Source organism: Mastacembelus armatus, chromosome 17 (assembly GCF_900324485.2).
Source record: "Mastacembelus armatus chromosome 17, fMasArm1.2, whole genome shotgun sequence".
Classification (NCBI taxonomy): domain Eukaryota; kingdom Metazoa; phylum Chordata; class Actinopteri; order Synbranchiformes; family Mastacembelidae; genus Mastacembelus; species Mastacembelus armatus.
Window position 1 is genome coordinate 9707338 of NC_046649.1, and position 20365 is coordinate 9727702.

The following is a 20365-nucleotide window of genomic DNA, read 5'->3' on the forward strand; positions in this document are numbered from 1 at the left end:
TGGCTTATACAGATTTATTGGGAAATGTAATCGGAGTTCTGCAGAGCAAACACAGGAATGTTCGCTGACAGTCACAGGAACATTTTTGTCACATTGGAGAAGTAAGAAAATAAGTAAAAATTTTCAACATTACAATTGTCAAAAACACATTCCTTTAAAAATAAGATTTTTAGTAACATCGTGACAGATTTTTATATTTCTACTCATTTCAATTTATACAGTTAACTATAAAATTACACTCAGCACCAACATTAAAACCATTGGCAGGATAAGTAAACAACACTAACTATCTCATAATCTGGCACCTGTCAAGAGGTGGGAGTGAGTGATCAGCCAGTGATTGAAGTAAATGTGTTGAAATTAGTCAGTACCTACAAAATGTGAACTAAGGAAGGACAACCGGTGAAACTGCCACAGCATTATGGGTCCCCAACGCTCACTGACGCACAGCCTGTCCGTTCACCACCTACATAAAAATGACTGCATATGGTATTCTGGTATTCTCTGATGGCAGTGGCCTCTTTCAACAGGACAATGCACCCTGTCACAACACAAAAATTATTTGAGAAACATGACTAAGCGTTCCAGGTGTTCCCTTGGCCCCCAAATCCCCCCCCAGATATGAATCCGATAGAGAGTCTGTGGGATGTGCTGGACAAACAGGTCAGATCCATGGAAGCCCCACATCACAACTTATAGGACTTGAAGGATCTGCTGCTACACTCCGGGTGTACAGAGGACAGGTCGCTGAAGATCAGATGGACAATAACAGGCAGGTGGTTATAATGTTGTTGCTGACTGGTGCAACTGTAAACAATTACCTACAAAAGCATTAAAAAGCAAAACTGTCACAGCATTGAGTGCCTATTGATGGATACTGATTAACTACTTGATTCATTAATGAAAACATTATTATCTATGTACAGCACCTTGGTAATGTTAAGTGGTGCAATTAGAACATTTTATAAAGCATCTGGAATAGTTCACATTGATTCTCTTACACATTTTGAATTACAACCACACACACAATGGCAGTGGAAGAACAATTTTTAAAAAAAGGGAAACACATTTTTACTTCACTCTTCCACGGGAAGAATTTCACCCAAAGCAACCCTAATAGAGAATGTGGAAGACTGGTCTTGTGTTGACAGTGACGTGTACAGTCATCTAGTGCTTTTGGTCCATCACAGGGAAAATGTAATTGTAAGAACAGCAGATAATTACTGCATAATTACATAATTACTCTAAATTGTATCTGATCTTTTCTTCTCAGACTGACACAAAATGCATTTCCCTTGGTTCAGATATTTGGTCAGATAATTACAACAATTTCAAACACTGAAAAGACTCATATTACACTTATATTGCATAGTGAATGTACAATGACATTCCATTTGTATCCCAGTGGCAGCAGTACTGTTTTGTTAAAACATCCTCTCACCTTAAAGGAATAGCTCGATATTTTCAGAAATACACGGAGAGTTAGATGGGAACGAAAAGACCCCCCTGATGCATGAACACTAAACATGAAGTTACAGCTAGCAGCCTGTTGGCTTAGCACACTGACTGTTTCCCCTCTTTATACTCGGTTAATTTGCTACCATCTAAACAGCTGTTGTCTGTAACTTCATATTTGGTGTACAGATTATTTTTTACTAGAACTATTCCTTTAATAGAGGCCTCTGGCTCAGGTTTCAGTAGTATTTCACGGATGTAAAGGACAGACATTTGTGAAACTCCTGGACCGCACATCCTGCAAACATCATCTCTACATCCGTCACATCTCTCAGCTCATCTCAAGCTAACTCAACATACAAGCTTGTCTGGGGATTTAGGACTTTAGGATTTCGGTTTAGTCTGAGTAATAGTTTGCTTGTTGGTCATGTCAGAGGGGGGTCAGAGAGATTTGGGATTGCGGATTGGCATAGGTGACACTAAAGGGTCTTGGGGGCCAGTCAGCTTCATCCTGCAGCTCCAGGGCCACCTGCATGTAGCGCACCCTCGGGAGCTTGTTTCTCCGACAGAACAACCAGGAGAAGAAGAAAGAGCCCCAGCGATCGATGGCCACCTGAGGATTTGAAGCATAATCATCAGAGACTGAAAAGAAATTAATGAATGAAGACATTTCTACATTATCTGTGCTGAATGAACAGGCGATTTTCTCTGTTGGTGTGTGTTCATTTAGTTTTAGTCAATTTATTTGTCAATGTCTTGACATTGACAAATAAAGATGAAATACGTCTATTTATTGGTTGAGAATTTGAAATGGAAGAAGTCTGAGTTTTAAAGCTGTGGCTGTCAAAATAATGTAATCAACAGATTAGCTAGGTTTGATTTTTTTGATTATTACAAGTGTGTTGTGATACATGTACATGCAACACTACTAAGACTGTGTTGACTGAAAAAAGAAGAATGAACAACACGGATGATTCACACAAATTTTTAAAATATTTTACGTTACCTTCCTGCAACTGTGGAAAGTAAATACTGACATGTAACAGCTGGAGACACCAAGAATGTAGCAAAGCAAGAGAAACTATCTAGACAGTGAGAGAAGACTAAACAAAAACATAAGTGTAGTCAAAAGCTTCCCAACCTGAGTAGCGCCAGCAGAGGGGGTCTCTGTGGGGTGATTTACCCCCTGACTGCTTCTGAAAACTAGTCTCCACAAGATGATGTCAAGGATCAAAATCTACAGGAGATTTCAGTAGGAACTTGAAAATTTGCCCATCAAACATGACAAAGGATAAAAATTAGGTTAAAGCTACAAGAAAAGGCACAGACAGAGATGAAATAAAATCACTTATTGATTTAATCCATCGGGCAGTGATTTACTACTAAAACTGATTAGTGGGGAAAAAATCAACACATGCCAATCACAGTTTTCTACTTTTCAACCAAAAAGGAGATAAGTCACCACAGTGTATTTAGGCTGGGGTGTCTTGAGAGTGTACCTCCAGCAGGAAACACACAGCCACATTCCCTCCGACGAGGACGACCATCATAATGCGCCACTCATAGGGAACACACACGATCTGAGGGGAGGCAGAGCAGCAGGATGAGCAGTAAATACGACACCACACGCTCTGTTTACAGAGAAGAAACACAACAGCAACATTTACCTGCAGGAAGCTATCGATGACCGGAAAAGGATGCAGCAGGATGAGGAAGAGAAAAATATACAGGCCAATGCAGGACAGCATGAACAGCCCTTGTAAATCAAAAATAAAGAAATTTGGTACAATGACCCTACATAGTTGTCCTAAATTTGCAAGAAAATCATACATATATTTAATTCCTTTATTTTTTTCATTTTAATTGAATTTATAAATATAATAAGCCTATAGGAATTGTATTAAATGTCTTTTATATTTTATATAAAAGTTATATAAAAGTTTTATATCTTTTCTATCATTTCAAATTTCTTTCAGCTGTGTGTATGAAGCCACACTTCAAAAATAGGGCTGGCAAGTTCAAACCCAATCTGTACTGACACAAATCTCTGTCTACACCTGACAAAGAGTCACGACAGGCTCGGGAGATTATTTCAGGTGCCACTCATGTTCTCCATTCTGAGCAGATGTTTTAGAGTTGCTCTGTGTAGAAATGACCATTTTACAAACTCGTTTGTCCCCGGCTGTAACAGCAAATAATGTGTGGGTGTCTAAGGCAAATTTCCTTCAGGATAATAACGTCGATCTATTCTAATCACTGCTCTTCAACAATACAAAAGACAGTTACAGTTCTTGTAGCTTGGCTGTCTGAAGGGCTTTCCCTTCGAGAAGACGATGGCCACAGCCAAGTACTGGAAGCAGGAAATGTAGAAGATGGTGGTGTTCTCGTAGTTTCTGATGTTTTTGGGGTCATGAGGAGTTGTCACATTCAGGCTGTGAGAAAGGTTGGGCCTGGAAACATTACAGGCGCTGCAGAAGAAGAAATGACAGAGTGACAGTGAATTCACACTTCTGAAAATGTGATGCAGAAATAAAAACGAGGCCTGAGAAAAGACGACAAAAATGATTTATATGTCTTCACCCATTGTTGTATTGATACCACCTAACAAGAGCCAAGTTAAATAAGATACACAGAAGATTCACTTCATTATCACTAATTCATTTAAAGCTCTGGAACCAGGGCGAGGTGTGGAGTCAGCATCATGTGCAGCCATCACTTTATTCTCAGAGTAAGAAAGAACCTAGGGAAAACTAGAGAACAGGCCAGAACAAAGGAATATTTATAACTATACCTTTTACATTTCTATCTCAAACAATAATTGACCGATTTCTTGTTTTGGAAGGTGTGAAGTTCAGAGTTTCAGTGTTACTCACTCTGACTGAGGTGTCCATGTCTCGTACCAGCTCTGCTGCTGTACTAAGAGGAAAGCCAGGACCTGAAACACCATGCAGGTGAGGATTTGGGTCAGAACTGAGAAAAGCAGCGGGGCAGAGATCAGACTGCACGGCGGACGATAACACACCAGCTCCTTCCACGCAGGGTTCAGACTCACTGAGCACAGAAAAAAAAACACCATCAATGAGTTGATCCCCAAATATATTTGGCTGCTTTAAACTCAAACACTGTTTAAAACCATTTTAGTGCCTGTCTTCATGTTACTCACTTGTAAAGACAACGGTGAGAATTATGGCGATGTCTATGAAGAGAAACTGGAAGTCTCCCAAGTTGCTAAGTATCTACAATATCAGAAAAGTAGATAAACATTCACACAGCAGATCTACACTTAAAACACTCACTTCAGCATTGATGTGAATTAATGCGATCACATTATATTGCAAGTATTTTACTGACACTTTTCCCAGGAACAAAACGATAAGAGACATGTCACTCTGTGGTCGCTGCCTTTGTTTCATGGCCAATGGACCGAAAACCCCCCACATCCTTTTAAACCCCAAACTTGCTTCTACTTGCTCCTCACGTCTGTTCTGCTCATGAACCTTCTGCATCTCTTGTGGGAAACATATCAGTGTTTGTAACTCACTGGCACAAATCCCACAGAAATAAAAGTGCAGCTGAGATAGCATGTTCCACACATCTTCATCAAAACCTAAAATTGCTCTGATTTTTCTATTTCCTAATCAGTGTTACTCAAATAATACAATGTGATGTGTAAGGCTGGGAAACAGCGCTGTATTTACTGAGTAGAGCAGGATGACACTGAGGTACTGGATGATGCTGTAGAGCGCCATGAACTTGAATACGCAAAAGGAGGTTACGAGGGCGGCACGACCCTCCCTGTGGAAGGCAAGAAAATCCCAGTTAGAAAACTCAAACCACTTTCAAAATGGTCAGTTTGCACAGATGCACCACAATCCACCAGAAACGCTGAAAATGCACATTTTACTCCACAATAAGAATTTTCTAATGTCTTAATTTGTTTTACAGTCAAACCCATGAATTAATTATGAATGTACATGAGTGAATCCTGAGAGATGATGGTGTTACTACACCCCGGGTGGTTAACAGACATATCTGGTATACAAGTTTGAAAAGATGCATGAAACAACTTGTAACGTGCATTATGGGATACATCTGCAGTGCAAAATTCTCTGCTCTGAAAAATATTTCCAAAATCCGTGAAAAACCATCCTGGTGACAGTGGTGAGTTGCTACCTGATGAGGTTGGGGACACAGGAGATGTTTGGGGTGGAGGAGGTGAAGGGTGAAGCAACAGAAGCCTCCAGCTCTGACAAGGAAATCCCACTGTGAGCTTTCTTCAGGGCCTGAGGACAGATACAGTACTCCTTATAAATAACAAGAGGTCAAGTTTGAACGTGACCACTGCTCACAATTAATTTGCTTTTACTGAGTCTTAATTCTTGAATCTATTTTTGTGCCTGAGTTGGCAAAATGTATATTATTTACATTTCTGTGGCCTCCACACACAGCAGCATTTTAACTAATATTGACAACAACTTGATGTAGTGGATCACAGAAGGCATCGCTAAATACACCAGAACATACACAGAGACAGCACTATGATTTGTGCATATTAAATAGATCTAATCAATACTTACACCACAGTCATTAGCGCCATCACCACACATCCCAACAATGTAGCTGGAAAGCAGAGTAAGTGAAAGTTAAACATTTGCCACTGATGCTATAAAACCACAAAATCTCCATGAGACTCAAAATTACTGAACAGACTAAAAGCACAAAGTCAACAACACACTCACTCTATGCTCTGCAGGACTTCCACCAGCTGAGTCTTCTGGTTGGGAGACATGCGGGCAAACACGCTTGCTCTCAGCACAAGCTGCAGCGGCCCCGTGTGGAGAGAGAAAGAATTACAGCAACATCCAGTTTAAGTGAAGGCAGGAGGAAACACAGACACCAGCATAAACTACAAGTATTCATCTGCATATCCTGGTTTCAAAAAATCATGCGCCTGGACATGAAGATGTTACTGAACTTGTACCTTCTGGACGAGTTGAGGGAAGTGCTCCATGATAACAGCAAAGGATCTGCCACTCATGGCAAAGTGATAGCTTTGCTCCTGAAGAGTCAGTTGCTTGTTATTTATCCCTTCCCCTAGTTTGATCTCCACGGTCTGGAGGAGAGAGGATGAGTCTGTGGTTACTGAGACACCATTACTGCCACACTGCATCACCTCAGTCATCATTCATTCATTCATTCAACCTGTATCTATACAGGGTGGTCCATTGACATCCATTCTTTGTACTGACGCCCTGTGTACACAAGACAATAAAAGAAGTACTTTTAGACACAAATGCAAATGTTTATACTGCACAAAACCAATAAGCAACAAACCCAACAATATAGAATGGATCCAAACAAAAACAGGTAACAGGGTTAAGAACTTAGACTGAACCTGCATTGGAAGAAAAAACAGGATGAAGTCAAGTTAACTTCAGGGTCTGCCCTTCACTCAGATGTGTTTGTGGCACATACAAAAATCCAATGTTTTTTAAAGGCCTGCTTACCAAGATCGGTTCTAAAATCATCTTGCAGGTGTAACAGTGCGTGCATTCCTTCGCTTTAGTTTGTTTGATTAGTTTTTTAACTCGAGGCACACAAAGAATGCAAAGAGATGCCTGAACATGCAGCTCTCACACACCTTAATGTAAATAACAAAACATTCTCACACAGCCACAGATGATCCTGATAGAGTGTCAGAGGAGTCTGTCACACTCTATCATAATTATATGGACATATCTGAAGTGTTTTAACTGTGCCCTGCCACCCTAGACTCTAATGCGACAGACAATGGGTTACAAATATTAAGTCCTCTTAAATGATTATTAATGTTTTTGTGCATTGATTTATTCATTGCTCACTGGCTATGAGACTGTCTTACCTGGCTGTCCTTGACAGTCTGAGTGGGGTTTGTAGTGTGATGCCATGTGATACTGGCAGGGAGGAAATCTTTAGGAGGCATAGCCTCTACTAGAATGACTTTCTCTTGTGCATGCACCATAGCACAGTCTCTGGCAACGGATATGGCAGTCAACATGTTATCACCTGACAGGTGGCACAGGAGAAAGAAGGAAAATGAGAATGTATTAACAATATAAATTCATCTATTCAGAAGTTACTGACAAAATTCACGGTGTTGGGTCACCTGTAACCATCAAAGTGCGGATGTTAGCCTGCTGTAAGTCATGTAAAACCCCTGCAGTCTCCTGTTTAACTTTGTTCTGCATGATGATCAAACCAAGGAACTCCATGTTGGTCTCTATCAGGTCCCTGAAAGCAACAGATCATTGATTTCATTTATTTCTGACTAATAATACTAATAAAACTAATAATTCACGTATGTAGTCAATTTTTTAAATTCACATCGCAGGGGATCAGTGAGGCAGCACGCATATTTTACAATTTAATATTATTAGTTGTTCATTGCGTCACGTCATTTCATGACTCTTTCTCTGTTGGCATTGCTTTTCCTGCTAACCTTCTTTGTTCTTTTCTGTTTTAGTTAATGATTTTCTACATTTACTGCAAACAACCAGAAACAGCCAGGAAATTGTTTTCAAACAAGCATTCGTGCTGGCAAAATGAGGTAGTAAATAATTAGTCTATGATCAAAGCCAGGCGCTATAAATCAATCATATCTAGCTGTGCAGTATTACAGTTGGCAGACATCTCATTAATCTGATGGGATTTTCCCTGCATATCACTACAGATGCAAAACAATGACTCATGCAAACAGTTTGTAGTTTGATTGTGAGATATCAGACCAATGCTCATGTTTTATATAACTGGAACAGTTTCTGCTCCTCAATGTGTCAAATATTTGCACATCGTGTCATTTGATCTATGTTTGTCCAGTTATCAGAACTAAGTCTACCAAACATCAAACCTGGACAAGCTTTATCAGCAAAGCAGATTTTGTTGCAATGTTGACAGTGGGATGATTCATTTTCTCGTCTGTACCCAACCTTCTGTGGATGGGGGTGTACCTGCTGAGGATCTGGACTTTGTGCCAGGAGAGTTTGCACCCCAGCTGTCGATGTGCCAGGGCAATAACCCTGAAGCCCTGTCTGGTGTAGGTGTCCAGAGTCTCTGTGAAACTCTGTGGGACTGGAGAGAAGGACAGAGCCATGTCACACCTTTTTATTTTTTTAAATTTAGGTGGTATATATTTAAGAGAACGGATATCGAAATATATTGAAAGACAGTAAAAGGTATTTTTAGTTTATGGTCAGTAGCTCACCTGTGTGCTGTTCGCAGAGGCTGGCCACGATTTCAGGTGCTCCTTTCAAGTAAGCATCCATGTGTTTTTGCCCCAACCTCCTGACCACTACACTCATCCTCTGCTGCACTGAGGAGAAAGGGAACTGACGCACGATACCGATCTCACAGGACTGATGAACAAAAGTCACACGTTGCAGATATGGTTAGGACCATAAGAAACTTTAAATCCATAGTTTTGAGAATTTAATACGTTCGACATTTGGGAAATATGGTTGATTTCTTTCTTCCTTGCTGAGAATAAGAGAAGACAGATTTCTTACTAGACTAGATCGTACTAGTTTAGTTCTGGTGAACAACTTGTTGTTTTTAAACTTCATTTTTGAAGAGATGAAGATATATGAGATGTAACATGTTGATCAGTGAGCCTTGGGAGATGCGGACAGACAAATCAACCTTTGGATAGACCCAGGGCAGCTGGTTTTGTTTCCAGTTTTTATGATAAGCTAAGCTAACAAGTTGGCAGTAACTTTATATTCATCCTATGAGAGTGGCATCAAGTTTCTCTGACTCTTAGCAAAAAAGTGAAAAGGCATATCTGCCACAAAGTCTTTTTGTGATGATAAAAGTTTTCATATAAAACAACTTACTGGCAGGTCAGACAGCTCCTGTAAAAACAATGAATGATATAGTTGAGAGATCAGGCAGGAGGTTACAAATATATTTCTTTGTAGCTATAAATCAATTCCCTGATCCCAAAATCATAGCATGGTGTGTCATTATACCATGCTCTGTGTTTCTGGACTGGTCTGATTTGTTTTATGGACACTGGGCTTTGGAGGTCGCACAACTGTGGGCATTATGGGATTGTGTAGTGCAGTCTCCTCTTCAGTGGCCTCCTCTAGGACCTAAACAAATAGCACATATAATAATATCTTAACAATGAGCTGACAGATCACACTAAGCCTGGTGTGACAAAAAATAAACCTCCTCCTGACTTTCCTGGGAAGAAGAGAATTGTTTTTTCTGTTCCTGCTCAAATATCTGTGGTTCCAGGATGATTCATGTAGAGAACAGTAGCTGTGCCTGTAACTAAGTATGTAAACACTGATCACCATCACCACTCCTTACCCAGCCTGTAGCGTTGAACATCTTCAGGTCTAAAGGATCTCCAGAGAGTTTGCCCTCGATCTTGGTAAGTGAGTGGCAGGTGGCCATGCAGGCCACAAATGTGGAGTTCACCAGGCTCTCTTTGGCCGCATCAGACTCAGGTGGACAAAAGCTGTAATGGAGAGGGAGCATCACACTCACTGACTGTTTGTGACGACGACAGCAGTCAAGCAAACTACAGATGAGTAGGAGGCTGTTTAAAGAAAGATCATTGTGGTTACTAACAAAAATGATTTACCTGACAGATAGGAAGCCTTTTCCCAGAAAAGAGATTAAATCAAACCATCCACAAAAGAATACAGTGTTAATTTGCAAATTTATTAAAGCATGTATTCTGAATGTAAGTGTTAAAAATCTGAGCTGAGATATAGGAATCTGAGCAAGACAGGAAAAAAGATTTTTAGGTAAATCAGCTAATTAAAATACAAATTAATGCAAAATAATACAAAACATATTTCCATAAAAAAGAGCTGTTCCTTGAAATTACCCACAATACCTAAGAATATTAAAGGGATTGATATTAAAGAGATTACAGTATAAAAATAAAGGCAAAATCAACCCTGTCCCTGAGGAGTTTATAATACACATACTTTGACATGCAAATAGCCAGAATGGAGAGGAAAACTAATTTCAAGAATCCAAAAGCAATTTTCTACAAAATTAGTTTCAGTTCCTGCCGACATATCCCTCCAAACCTTTGATTCATATCAGTTTTACAGCTATTCCCAGGAAACTGATAGAGATTAGTGTGCTAAATAAAGCAAACCCAATAGTCTCTCTCTTACCTGCCATCTTCAGCTCTCTGAATACCCCACAGGTCCAACCCATCCTCAGTCAGAGTACCAGTCTCAGGGGAGAAAACATACAAGCATGTTTAGGAATCTACCATATTAATAAACCACGACATCAAGAAATCAACCTTAACAGCCTGCAGTTCTGAGACTGTCAGACATTTGGTTTTACTGTACACTCAATGCATTTAATGAACTTACTTAACCCTCTTGTGTTAATCTTATTTTCTGGTAAGCATTAGGAGGATTAGTGGAGCTAAAAAAAAAAAAAATTGCAGCTGGGTTATTGAGTGGGCCGTGGCATTCAGAAAAAAACTCGAGACTGTGACCTGCCACTGCATCTTTTTAATCAGATACAGACATGACAAACGGCCTGATTCCCACTGAGATCGGTCAAAACAATCATTTGACATGGATACTGGGCTTCCACAGGCACATTTCACTGTATTCTGTGTATTGATGACTAGGTAATAGAGAAATATAAGAATGAGCAAGACAGAGAGCTTCATAAAAGACACTATGCAGAAACACGTTGTTACTGGTTCAGTGTTACTGCCTAGAGCTGTACTGTCTCCTGTGCAAAATAGTGTTTAAAGACACATTCAGAAATCGAATGCTGACTTAAGGCTGCAACTACTTTCAGCATGAATTCAACTAAATTATATAAGATGTTTTCCAAGTGATCAAATGAATATCTTCTTCAATGCATGACATTTCATGTTGTGGCCAAACGGAAGCATTGTGCAACCACAGCGCTGCCTCGAGACATCATGATTCATTTTAATTTATGGTTTTGATGGTCAGAAAAACCATGAAGTCAAGTCTTATGCAAAAAGTTATCTGAAGTGGAAATGGATTTGGATGCTTCATAACTAATTTTCATGCATTCTGCATCAAGAATCGATTCAGTTCTGATGGGTACAGCGTCTAAATATTCACTGTGCAAACTGTGTTTCCTAATTTCTTAATGCAGGAACAAAAACTGTAAGAAATGACAACTTTGTTCTGGCCTACCTTGTCAAAGCAAACCAGGTTAAGTTGACCGCAGATGTTGATTCTTTGGGGACTGATGCAAAAGATGCCAATGCGCTTTAGGCGCTGCTGCGCGTACACGATACCAGCTGTCATAGCTGCCGGTAAGGCCGGGGGCACAGCGATGGTGATGATGTCCAGAGATTCAACAATGATGGTTTTAGCTGGAACCTGGATGAAATCGATAAAACAGGCATCAACAACAGTCAATAACACATTTAGTCATTTACTCACCCCTCCTCCTCCATACGAGCAGCGATACCTCGTTCATGACGTTGAGGACGACGGTGTAGACGAAGCCGATCCCTGCCACACCCACCAGGCACAGCAGGAACAGGTACGCATCCCGGTACAGCTTGAAGTCTGTGGGTTTAGGGTAAAGGATGGCACGCACAAGCTGGCCTTTCTCCGTACTGAAGCCTGTGGGAACGCAAGTGATGACATCTGATTAATCCACACAGTTGTTAATTACATTTTTTCACTTATTCTGTCATATTTTAGTGACTATGTTAAGGTAAGACAACATGGACATGAGCAATAAGAAACCGTTATTTTATAGAAAAGACCCATAAAAAATATATGCTAAATTCAAGGGAAACCACCAACATATTGTTTATAAAATTATTACAGGATTAATAAAACGTAAAGATCTCTAAGCTGTGCATTGAAATGATTGCAATAAATTATTTTTTCTTGTAGTGACATGCAGAGGCTGAGTGTGTGCAGTCGATGAGGATGATCAATGTACTACTGTCATTTTCAAATTATGCTCTTTCTAACCTGTTCTGACCACAACAGCTGTCACCAGTTCACCAGTATAGAAGCGGGTCTGGATAACATGGGTTCCACAGAACAGGATGTGTCTCTTATGGTCCTCTACATTGTAGGTACTGGCTGCGTCTTCGCCTGAACTGGGCAGACTGGTCTTGGTAACCGGCACACTCTCTCCTTTAGGTAAAGTCAACAAAAAAAAAAAGCTTGTGTAAACAATGGTCAGTAACCAATGACCCAAAGTAAAAGGAACCAGCATATTGCAAAATAATATGGCATGGGTATAAACATTAATTGACTGAATGGCTTACATTTAAATCACCTGGAGAAAGAATCTCCTGTTTTTTAATGGAATTACTAACTCAGACATCTGAAACAAGGCCAAGGGTCTCAAACAGACATTGCTTGTGAGCCAGAAATATCAAGGACCACTGTTTTCATACTGATGTAATCTTTAACAATATATCACATTCAGTAAGCTCATCCATATGTTTCTTCAGTGTAAAATCTTAATCTAGAAAGAAGCTTTCAGATAATTGTGGTGTAGTAAAAAGTGCAAGGTTTCTCTCTGAAATCTGGTTGAATGAAAGTGTAAAGACACACAAAGTGTGAAAAACACTCGTATCAAACAGAAATAAAACAAGTTACAACCTGTCAACATGCTTTCATTTACAATACAAGTTCCACTGATGAGCACGGCATCGCAGGGCATGATCATCCCATTTGCTGGAATAATAATGACATCACCTGGCACAAGCTCTGTCGACATGGCCTCTTCAAAATCTGCGATCAACAATAACATCTGCTGTAGATGGTATCTTTCACTGTCTGGTTTCAATCATGAGGATGCCACCAAAGAATGTGATTCATGCATTACTTAAAAAATAAATCAGGCGACTTAGTAACGAGGCCTGAAATGTCATCCCATTTATATATTTTAGAAAACATCATTCATGAGTGATAAAATTGCACTCCTAATGTCACTAATATGCAGCTCTCATTACAATCAAAAAGGAAAACATACCCTTGTTTCCTCTGCACACTGACACACGGACCACACTGTGCGCTGCAACCATGTTGTGCAGCATCACATGATGCTGAAATGAGAATGTAGGCAGAGACAGACAGAAAATGCTTCTGTAAACACACACAGAGACAAGATGCTATAACTGAAATTAACTATATATCAGCTAATTTTTGCCCTCGGATCAGGCATGACTCACCTTTTTAATGGTATACAGTGAGGTACCCACTGAAATGACAGACATAAGAACTATGGTGGCAGCATAATAGTAATAGTCCTCGATGCTCCACAGGATAACACTGAAGAGCTGGAAGATGTAGAAAGGATTCAAGACCTGATGGAGGTAGAGGAAAAAAAAAGCTGAGAAAATATTGAGGATATTGTCACATGAATGCAAATGTGTCAGATGGTAAGAGCTTAAAACTCACCTCCTTTATGAGGAGCTTGAATAAAGAGGGCACTCTCACAGCAATCTCATTCTCTCCAAAAAACATTCGCCTGATTTAAAAAAAAAAAAAAATGTTTCAAACAACCAGTGGTCAAAAGGTTTCTGCTCATGAAAACACTCAGTACTTTATTCTGTATGGCAGAAACTAGTCAGATCAGAAGAGATTTAATCTGATTGGATTAATCTGAAGTGTTCCCAAGAGGCTGTTTTCCTCAGGATTCCCCCTGGTCTTTGTGGGCCTGCTGATTTAGTCTTTTAAATCAATCTTCCAAAAAAAAAAAAAAAAATGTACACCACACATATATATATGTATATATATATATATATATATATATATATACATATATATATATATACAGTGGGTACGGAAAGTATTCAGACCCCTTTAAATTTTTCACTCTTTGTGTCATTGCAGCCATTTGCCAAAATCAAAAAAGTTCATTTTATTTCTCATTAATGTACACTCAGCACCCCATCTTGACAGAAAAAAACAGAAATGTAGAAATTTTTGCAAATTTATTAAAAAAGAAAAACTGAAATATCACATGGTCATAAATATTCAGACCCTTTGTAGTGACACTCATATTTAACTCACATGCTGTCCATTTCTTCTGATCCTCCTTGAGATGGTTCTGCTCCTTCATTGGAGTCCAGCTGTGTTTAATTAAACTGATTGGACTTGATTAGGAAAGGCACACACCTGTCTATATAAGACCTTACAGCTCACAGTGCATGTCAGAGCAAATGAGAATCATGAGGTCGAAGGAACTGCCCAAGGAGCTCAGAGACAGAATTGTGGCAAGGCACAGATCTGGCCAAGGTTACAAAAGAATTTCTGCATCACTCAAGGTTCCTAAGAGCACAGTGGCCTCCATAATCCTCAAATGGAAAAAGTTTGGGACAACCAGAACTCTTCCTAGACCTGGCCGTCCAGCCAAACTGAGCAATCGTGGGAGAAGAGCCTTGGTGAGAGAGGTAAAGAAGAACCCAAAGATCACTGTGGCTGAGCTCCAGAGATGCAGTAGGGAGATGGGAGAAAGTTCCACAAAGTCAACTATCACTGCAGCCCTCCACCAGTCGGGGCTTTATGGCAGAGTGGCCCGACGGAAGCCTCTCCTCAGTGCAAGACACATGAAAGCCTGCACAGAGTTTGCCAAAAAACACATGAAGGACTCCCAGACTATGAGAAATAAGATTCTCTGGTCTGATGAGACCAAGATTGAACTTTTTGGTGTTAATTCTAAGCGGTATGTGTGGAGAAAACCAGGCACTGCTCATCACCTGGCCAATACAATCCCTACAGTGAAACATGGTGGTGGGAGCATCATGTTGTGGGGGTGTTTTTCAGCTGCAGGGACAGGACGACTGGTTGCAATTGAAGGAAAGATGAATGTGGCCAAGTACAGAGATATCCTGGAAGAAAACCTCTTCCAGAGTGCTCAGGACCTCAGACTGGGCCGAAGGTTCACCTTTCAACAGGACAATGACCCTAAGCACACAGCTAAAATAACAAAGGAGTGGCTTCGGAACAACTCTGTGACCGTTCTTGACTGGCCCAGCCAGAGCCCTGACCTAAACCCTATTGAGCATCTCTGGAGAGACCTGAAAATGGCTGTCCACCAACGTTCACCATCCAACCTGACAGAACTGGAGAGGATCTGCAAGGAAGAATGGCAGAGGATCCCCAAATCCAGGTGTGAAAAACTTGTTGCATCATTCCCAAGAAGACTCATGGCTGTACTAGCTCAAAAGGTGCTTCTACTCAATACTGAGCACAGGGTCTGAATACTTATGACCATGTGATATTTCAGTTTTTCTTTTTTAATAAATTTGCAAAAATTTCTACGTTTCTGTTTATTTCTGTCAAGATGGGGTGCTGAGTGTACATTAATGAGAAATAAAATGAACTTTTTTGATTTTGGCAAACGGCTGCAATGACACAAAGAGTGAAAAAAAGGGGTCTGAATACTTTCCGTACCCACTGTATATATATTTATTATATAGTTAGTTTAGCTGATATCAGTGAGCAGGTCATATAAGCTGAAGAATACATTTCTTGTCAGGGATATTTGGTTCAATCCAGTCTACAAGACCTAAACTAACACTGCACAGAAAAGAGGAAAACAAACGTTGCTTTTTTGTTGTCGTGTGTTGTGTTGTTTCAGTCTGTTTTAAGGAGTCGCTGGCACAAACACCAACATCTATAACTGGATTTTAACTTTTATGTAGTTTGATGGAGTTCTGAACTGCGAACTGGAAAGGAGAAACTATTCTAGTGTGGACAATTTGTGGCAACTTTTCTGCTGTCAGTCATGTTTTTTTTTTTTAAATAAATGATAGGACAGTAGAGAGAGAGAGAAGGAAGACATGCAGGTCATTTGTGACAGCCGGCTCAGGAGTCGAACCGGCGTCCCCTGCGTTCATGGACGGGCATGCTACCGCTCCGCCACCAGTGGTCCCTATCAGTCATATTATTTAGTCAAACAGCTGATGGTCAAGAGGCGTTTTTGCTGCTGCACAGTAAAATCTTGTAAAATCAGTAAAATCACTGATCATGTGTTACACACCATTCACTAGCAGGCCTTGAGTCTTCAGCAAGTTAACAATTAATTTTATCAAACTAGGGATGAGTGCCCACAAACATTGCTCCACCCACCTTTCACTGACCAAGCACTGATAACACTGATAACATGATAACACTGGTTATATGACCTGACGCTTCATCCACTTACTATGAAGAGGCTGACAGTTTATTTAATTAATGAATGATACATAAACAATCTGTAGGAAAACATGGTGTGTGTGTGTGTGTGTGTTATGCACCTGTAGTCCTGCAGTGTTTTAGAAAGTCCAGAGCTGTGGTAAGAGTGGATGTCTTTACAGCTCACCTTCAAATCCTCCAACCCTCTAGAGAAGTCACAGAGATCATCATAATTTGTACTGGAGTTACACAGAACAGCAGCTTTATGACACAAACTGCTACCACATATCCTCAACATTTATTTAGAAATTGTGTCTTAAGCAAGGAAACACTGGTGTGTTGTTTAATTTACAGTCCGACTGATAAAACCAGTGTGTTCTGTCGGAGTCTTACCTGTACAAATCAAAGTTCTGTATCTTGTCATTCCAGTAGTATTTAGTGCTGTGGTGGGTGAAATAGTGGATCTAAAAAAGGAAAAGGGAATTCATTTAATAAACATGCATCACCAGTTTATTCCTGATTTACATATGCTCTAATCCCTGACCCTAGACATGCATCTCAATGCAACCAGTTATTGAGCATTAAACATTGAAACAGAGCAAATTTCTCATGATGATGATGATGATGATGATGTGCAGCACTGACTTTGTGGCCTCCGTCTTGATTTGCCAGTTGACCTGTGGACTGCAGATCCGGATCCAGACTGTCATAGGGTTTTTTCCCAGGAGCCAACATCACATGTACTCTGGTTCGAAACCACTGTCTGAAGTCATCCTGTGATGAACATAAAGGATTACATTTTTCTTAGTCACCTGTGGTGTAATAGAGCATGTGTACCAAACAATGTGTCATGGTGGTTTGCATTATGGTATGATATATTTCCAGTAATGCTTTATCTATTTAGAAAAATATCTATTTAGAAAAATATGTATGTATATATGTATATATATATATATATATATATATATATATATACACACATGTGACAAAATAAGGTAACAGAAACAGAAGTTAACTGTGTGAAAACAGAAGGTCATTACCGTGGTCCTGAGCAGCAGTACATGAGCGTCCTTCAGTGAGGTGTGAGTGCAGGTACCCTTGACGCTCCACTCAGGCAGCCAGTACAGCAGAAGCAGCAGGAGGCCACCGGAGCACACGGTGCCTACACCCACCAGGATTATCTTCCAGACACAGGGCCGGTACCCCCACACCTCCTGCATGGGCATGCACGAATTTTAACAAACTGAAGGGTGGGACAAAATTATTGCCCTGTAGATTTCAGAGAAGGTAGACCTATGATAGTTTGCTGTGAATAAACGTTGCTTTTCACTTCAGATCTTGTTTGGAGGTTATCAGGTTGTGGGAAGTGGAATGCCGGGCCCATTTTCAAAAAAAACAACAAAAGATCAGCAGTCCTCTTAAAATACGGCTGCTGTTTTCCTGTGAAATGTGTCTGTCGGTCCAACAGCAGCCTCAACTTTCTCACAGAAGACAGTTTGACTTGTCATTGAACCACAGGCTTTATAAATCGTTTTTAGGGTTGGCTTTGTTCTGTTAGTGTCCCAATGAGCCAATGAACACACTCCAAGCCCCTGAACTGGAATTAAAATTTTTTTTAGAGACATGTGTTGTCTTACTGTGACTGTATAACTTTCCTTTCCAAATATAATTTTTAACAAAGTAGGTAATTTCCTGGTACTATCGCATTTAGCAAACATTACTCAAACAGTAGTACAGTAGTACACTGAATATCTTTTGGATACTATTCAACAGCAGATTTCCACACGTTTAATGCTTCGAAGAATTTCTATGGCAGCAGGACTATGTGTTTGGGATTTACCCAAAATATATAAAGGAGTACAAAATAATACAATGCCTGTGTTTGTGGTAATGAGGGAGCTCATGAATCAGTGAATTGGTTTATCCCAGGGGTGGGCTACCCATGCTCTACTGGATCAGGTGTGTGTGTGTGTGTCCAGTCAATCAGAAGCTGGAAGATACCACCTCAGATGAGAGAGGGACTGCAAACAAAGTGGATTGTTATCATCCAGTTTCTGATTGACTAAACACACCTGATCCAGGTAATGAGCAGTGAGTAGGGCTGGGATAGTTGGAGAACAAAGAACAGTGGCCCTTGAGGAAAATGGGTTGGCCTAATTTAGTTAAACAATATATTTTTAGTAGTACCAGGCAATAAAGGAGCTCTCTGGCATGGAGAAATAAGTTACAGCCTAATCAGATTACATACACAGACAATACCTGTAGGATCAAATTCTTGGTTACAGTTTGTTCATGAGATTTGCTGGCAAAAGAAAAATATCACCTGCGTTATTCCTTAAGGCAACACATAAACCTGATGACCAACTTCTTTTAGCAGCTACATATAAATGACTTTACTCTAAGGGAGCAGCAGTTTGCCACCTGCTGAAACATGAAAACTCTGGGAACATTTTTGGAAAATAGTCTTGATGTCTTCCACTGAGTGAGAGATTTCAAATGTAATGTGTAAGTACAGTAAACATGATGCAGTTGGTCAGGCAGTGCTGGTACAGCAGGTGTCTTTTTACAGAGCCAGGCTATTTTATTTACCATTTCTATTCTTTAGGCCAACTGTTCTCATTTGTGACTAACACCCCTATTTCACCCCAAACATTGTGTTTTTTTCCTCTCTACACAGCTACAAATTGTTTTTCATCCTTCAATAGAAAATAAAATGATTTTCGGGGGGGGGGGGGGTTGAGAGAAGTGAATCTACCATCTCATCCTCCAGGTCCTGGTTGATGAGCTTGACCTCTTCTGTGTCCATTCTGTCACGAGTGAAGCAACTATAAAACAAAAACAGAGACAGGACACCTTTTATTTTTTCCTTCAATCTAGATAAAAGTGTTGAAAGACACTTGGTAACAGTATTTAACTGTTGGGTTCTGAAAAAATAATAAAATAAATGCAAAATCACGCATGTTTGTTTACTTATCTCACGCATTTTCATCACTGGACACCAAGAGAGGAAATGCAATGAATAGAAATGTCTCCAACTTATAATACGTGATCTCGTACAAGGAAAATGCTTATTCACCTTGGCCCTAAAACAGTGAGCTGTAAAGACCAGTAACAACCTGACTGAAGTTTGTTCAAAGTTCTTCAGAAGACAAACAGCTCCTTTACATGTTCTCTGAACACTACAGGTGTTGTTCTGGTCCTGATCACTTCTACAGCATACCTCCCAGACACAGGCTCTCTCTCACTGCATAGTGAATACAAAGCTGATGTTAAACTGAGACCTTTGTTGTATTTTCCCCATCACCCGAGCAGAAACACCACAAACACCGTGTGAAAACGTGCAGCTGAGTCTCACCGACCTGCCGACGTCTCCTCTGTCATTAAATCAGAGCTTGCATGGTCGGATCGTTGTGTTCAAAGTTTGCTCGGATGCCCTCTGCAGCCCGTCCACCCTGATCGCCTGAAGAAACGCGCCGACACGCTTGTCAACAGTGACCCGCTCCACGCTGCGACCGGACCGTCCCAAACCGGTCCATTCAGAAGGAAGTCGGGAAAACAGGATGTGAGGTCACTGGAGGGCACAGTGTTTGGGCTGAATCGCTGCAAGTTGTAACAAGACGCAGAAGTGCAGTGGAGCTGGCCCGGAGCCGTCAGCCTGCAGCAGCGACAGCAGCTCGGTGGACAGTTAGTCTGCAGACCGTGTTATTTCAGGCCAGCGGCAGAGAATAAAGTCCGGTTTGACTCAGACTGTGGCA

The 20365-nt window shown here is 40.4% G+C and overlaps 1 protein-coding gene across 5 annotated transcripts; it reads right to left on the reverse strand.

The window, feature by feature from the left end:
• Nucleotides 1–20340, reverse strand: LOC113133789 (probable cation-transporting ATPase 13A3). 5 transcript variants are annotated; one of them, XM_026312684.1, is made up of 34 exons: nucleotides 19970–20340; nucleotides 19727–19854; nucleotides 19366–19435; nucleotides 17651–17824; nucleotides 17256–17384; nucleotides 17004–17074; nucleotides 16733–16816; nucleotides 13890–13959; nucleotides 13661–13795; nucleotides 13462–13534; nucleotides 13089–13220; nucleotides 12447–12614; nucleotides 11929–12086; nucleotides 11649–11837; nucleotides 10629–10690; nucleotides 9805–9955; nucleotides 9459–9581; nucleotides 9324–9341; nucleotides 8696–8846; nucleotides 8442–8562; nucleotides 7601–7725; nucleotides 7337–7500; nucleotides 6437–6568; nucleotides 6195–6274; nucleotides 6033–6075; nucleotides 5629–5738; nucleotides 5154–5250; nucleotides 4619–4691; nucleotides 4329–4506; nucleotides 3742–3923; nucleotides 3123–3211; nucleotides 2955–3035; nucleotides 2597–2692; nucleotides 1–2068 (listed from the first exon to the last, which is right to left on the reverse strand). In XM_026312684.1, the coding sequence occupies exons 3-34, from the start codon at nucleotides 19414–19416 to the stop codon at nucleotides 1886–1888; spliced, it is 3693 nt and encodes a 1230-aa protein (XP_026168469.1). In that variant the 5' UTR covers nucleotides 19417–19435; nucleotides 19727–19854; nucleotides 19970–20340; the 3' UTR covers nucleotides 1–1885. The 5 variants fall into 5 exon arrangements, with proteins under 5 accessions (XP_026168469.1, XP_026168468.1, XP_026168470.1 ...); XM_026312683.1 differs by lacking the exon at nucleotides 19727–19854; XM_026312685.1 differs by lacking the exon at nucleotides 19727–19854 and having other exon boundaries at nucleotides 8696–8798; nucleotides 19966–20340.
• Between the last annotated feature and the right edge of the window lie 25 nt (nucleotides 20341–20365).

Bases quoted from the DNA above. Each gene is read 5' to 3' on its own strand.
- LOC113133789 (XM_026312681.1), bottom strand. From the start codon at position 19,991: ATGACAGAGGAGACGTCGGCAGGTCG. The intron at 17,385-17,650 runs GTAATGACCTTC...TGTTCATCACAG, and splicing joins TACTGCTGCTCAGGACCACG to GATGACTTCAGACAGTGGTT. The intron at 16,817-17,003 runs GTAAGACTCCGA...TGACTTCTCTAG, and splicing joins CAGAACTTTGATTTGTACAG to AGGGTTGGAGGATTTGAAGG.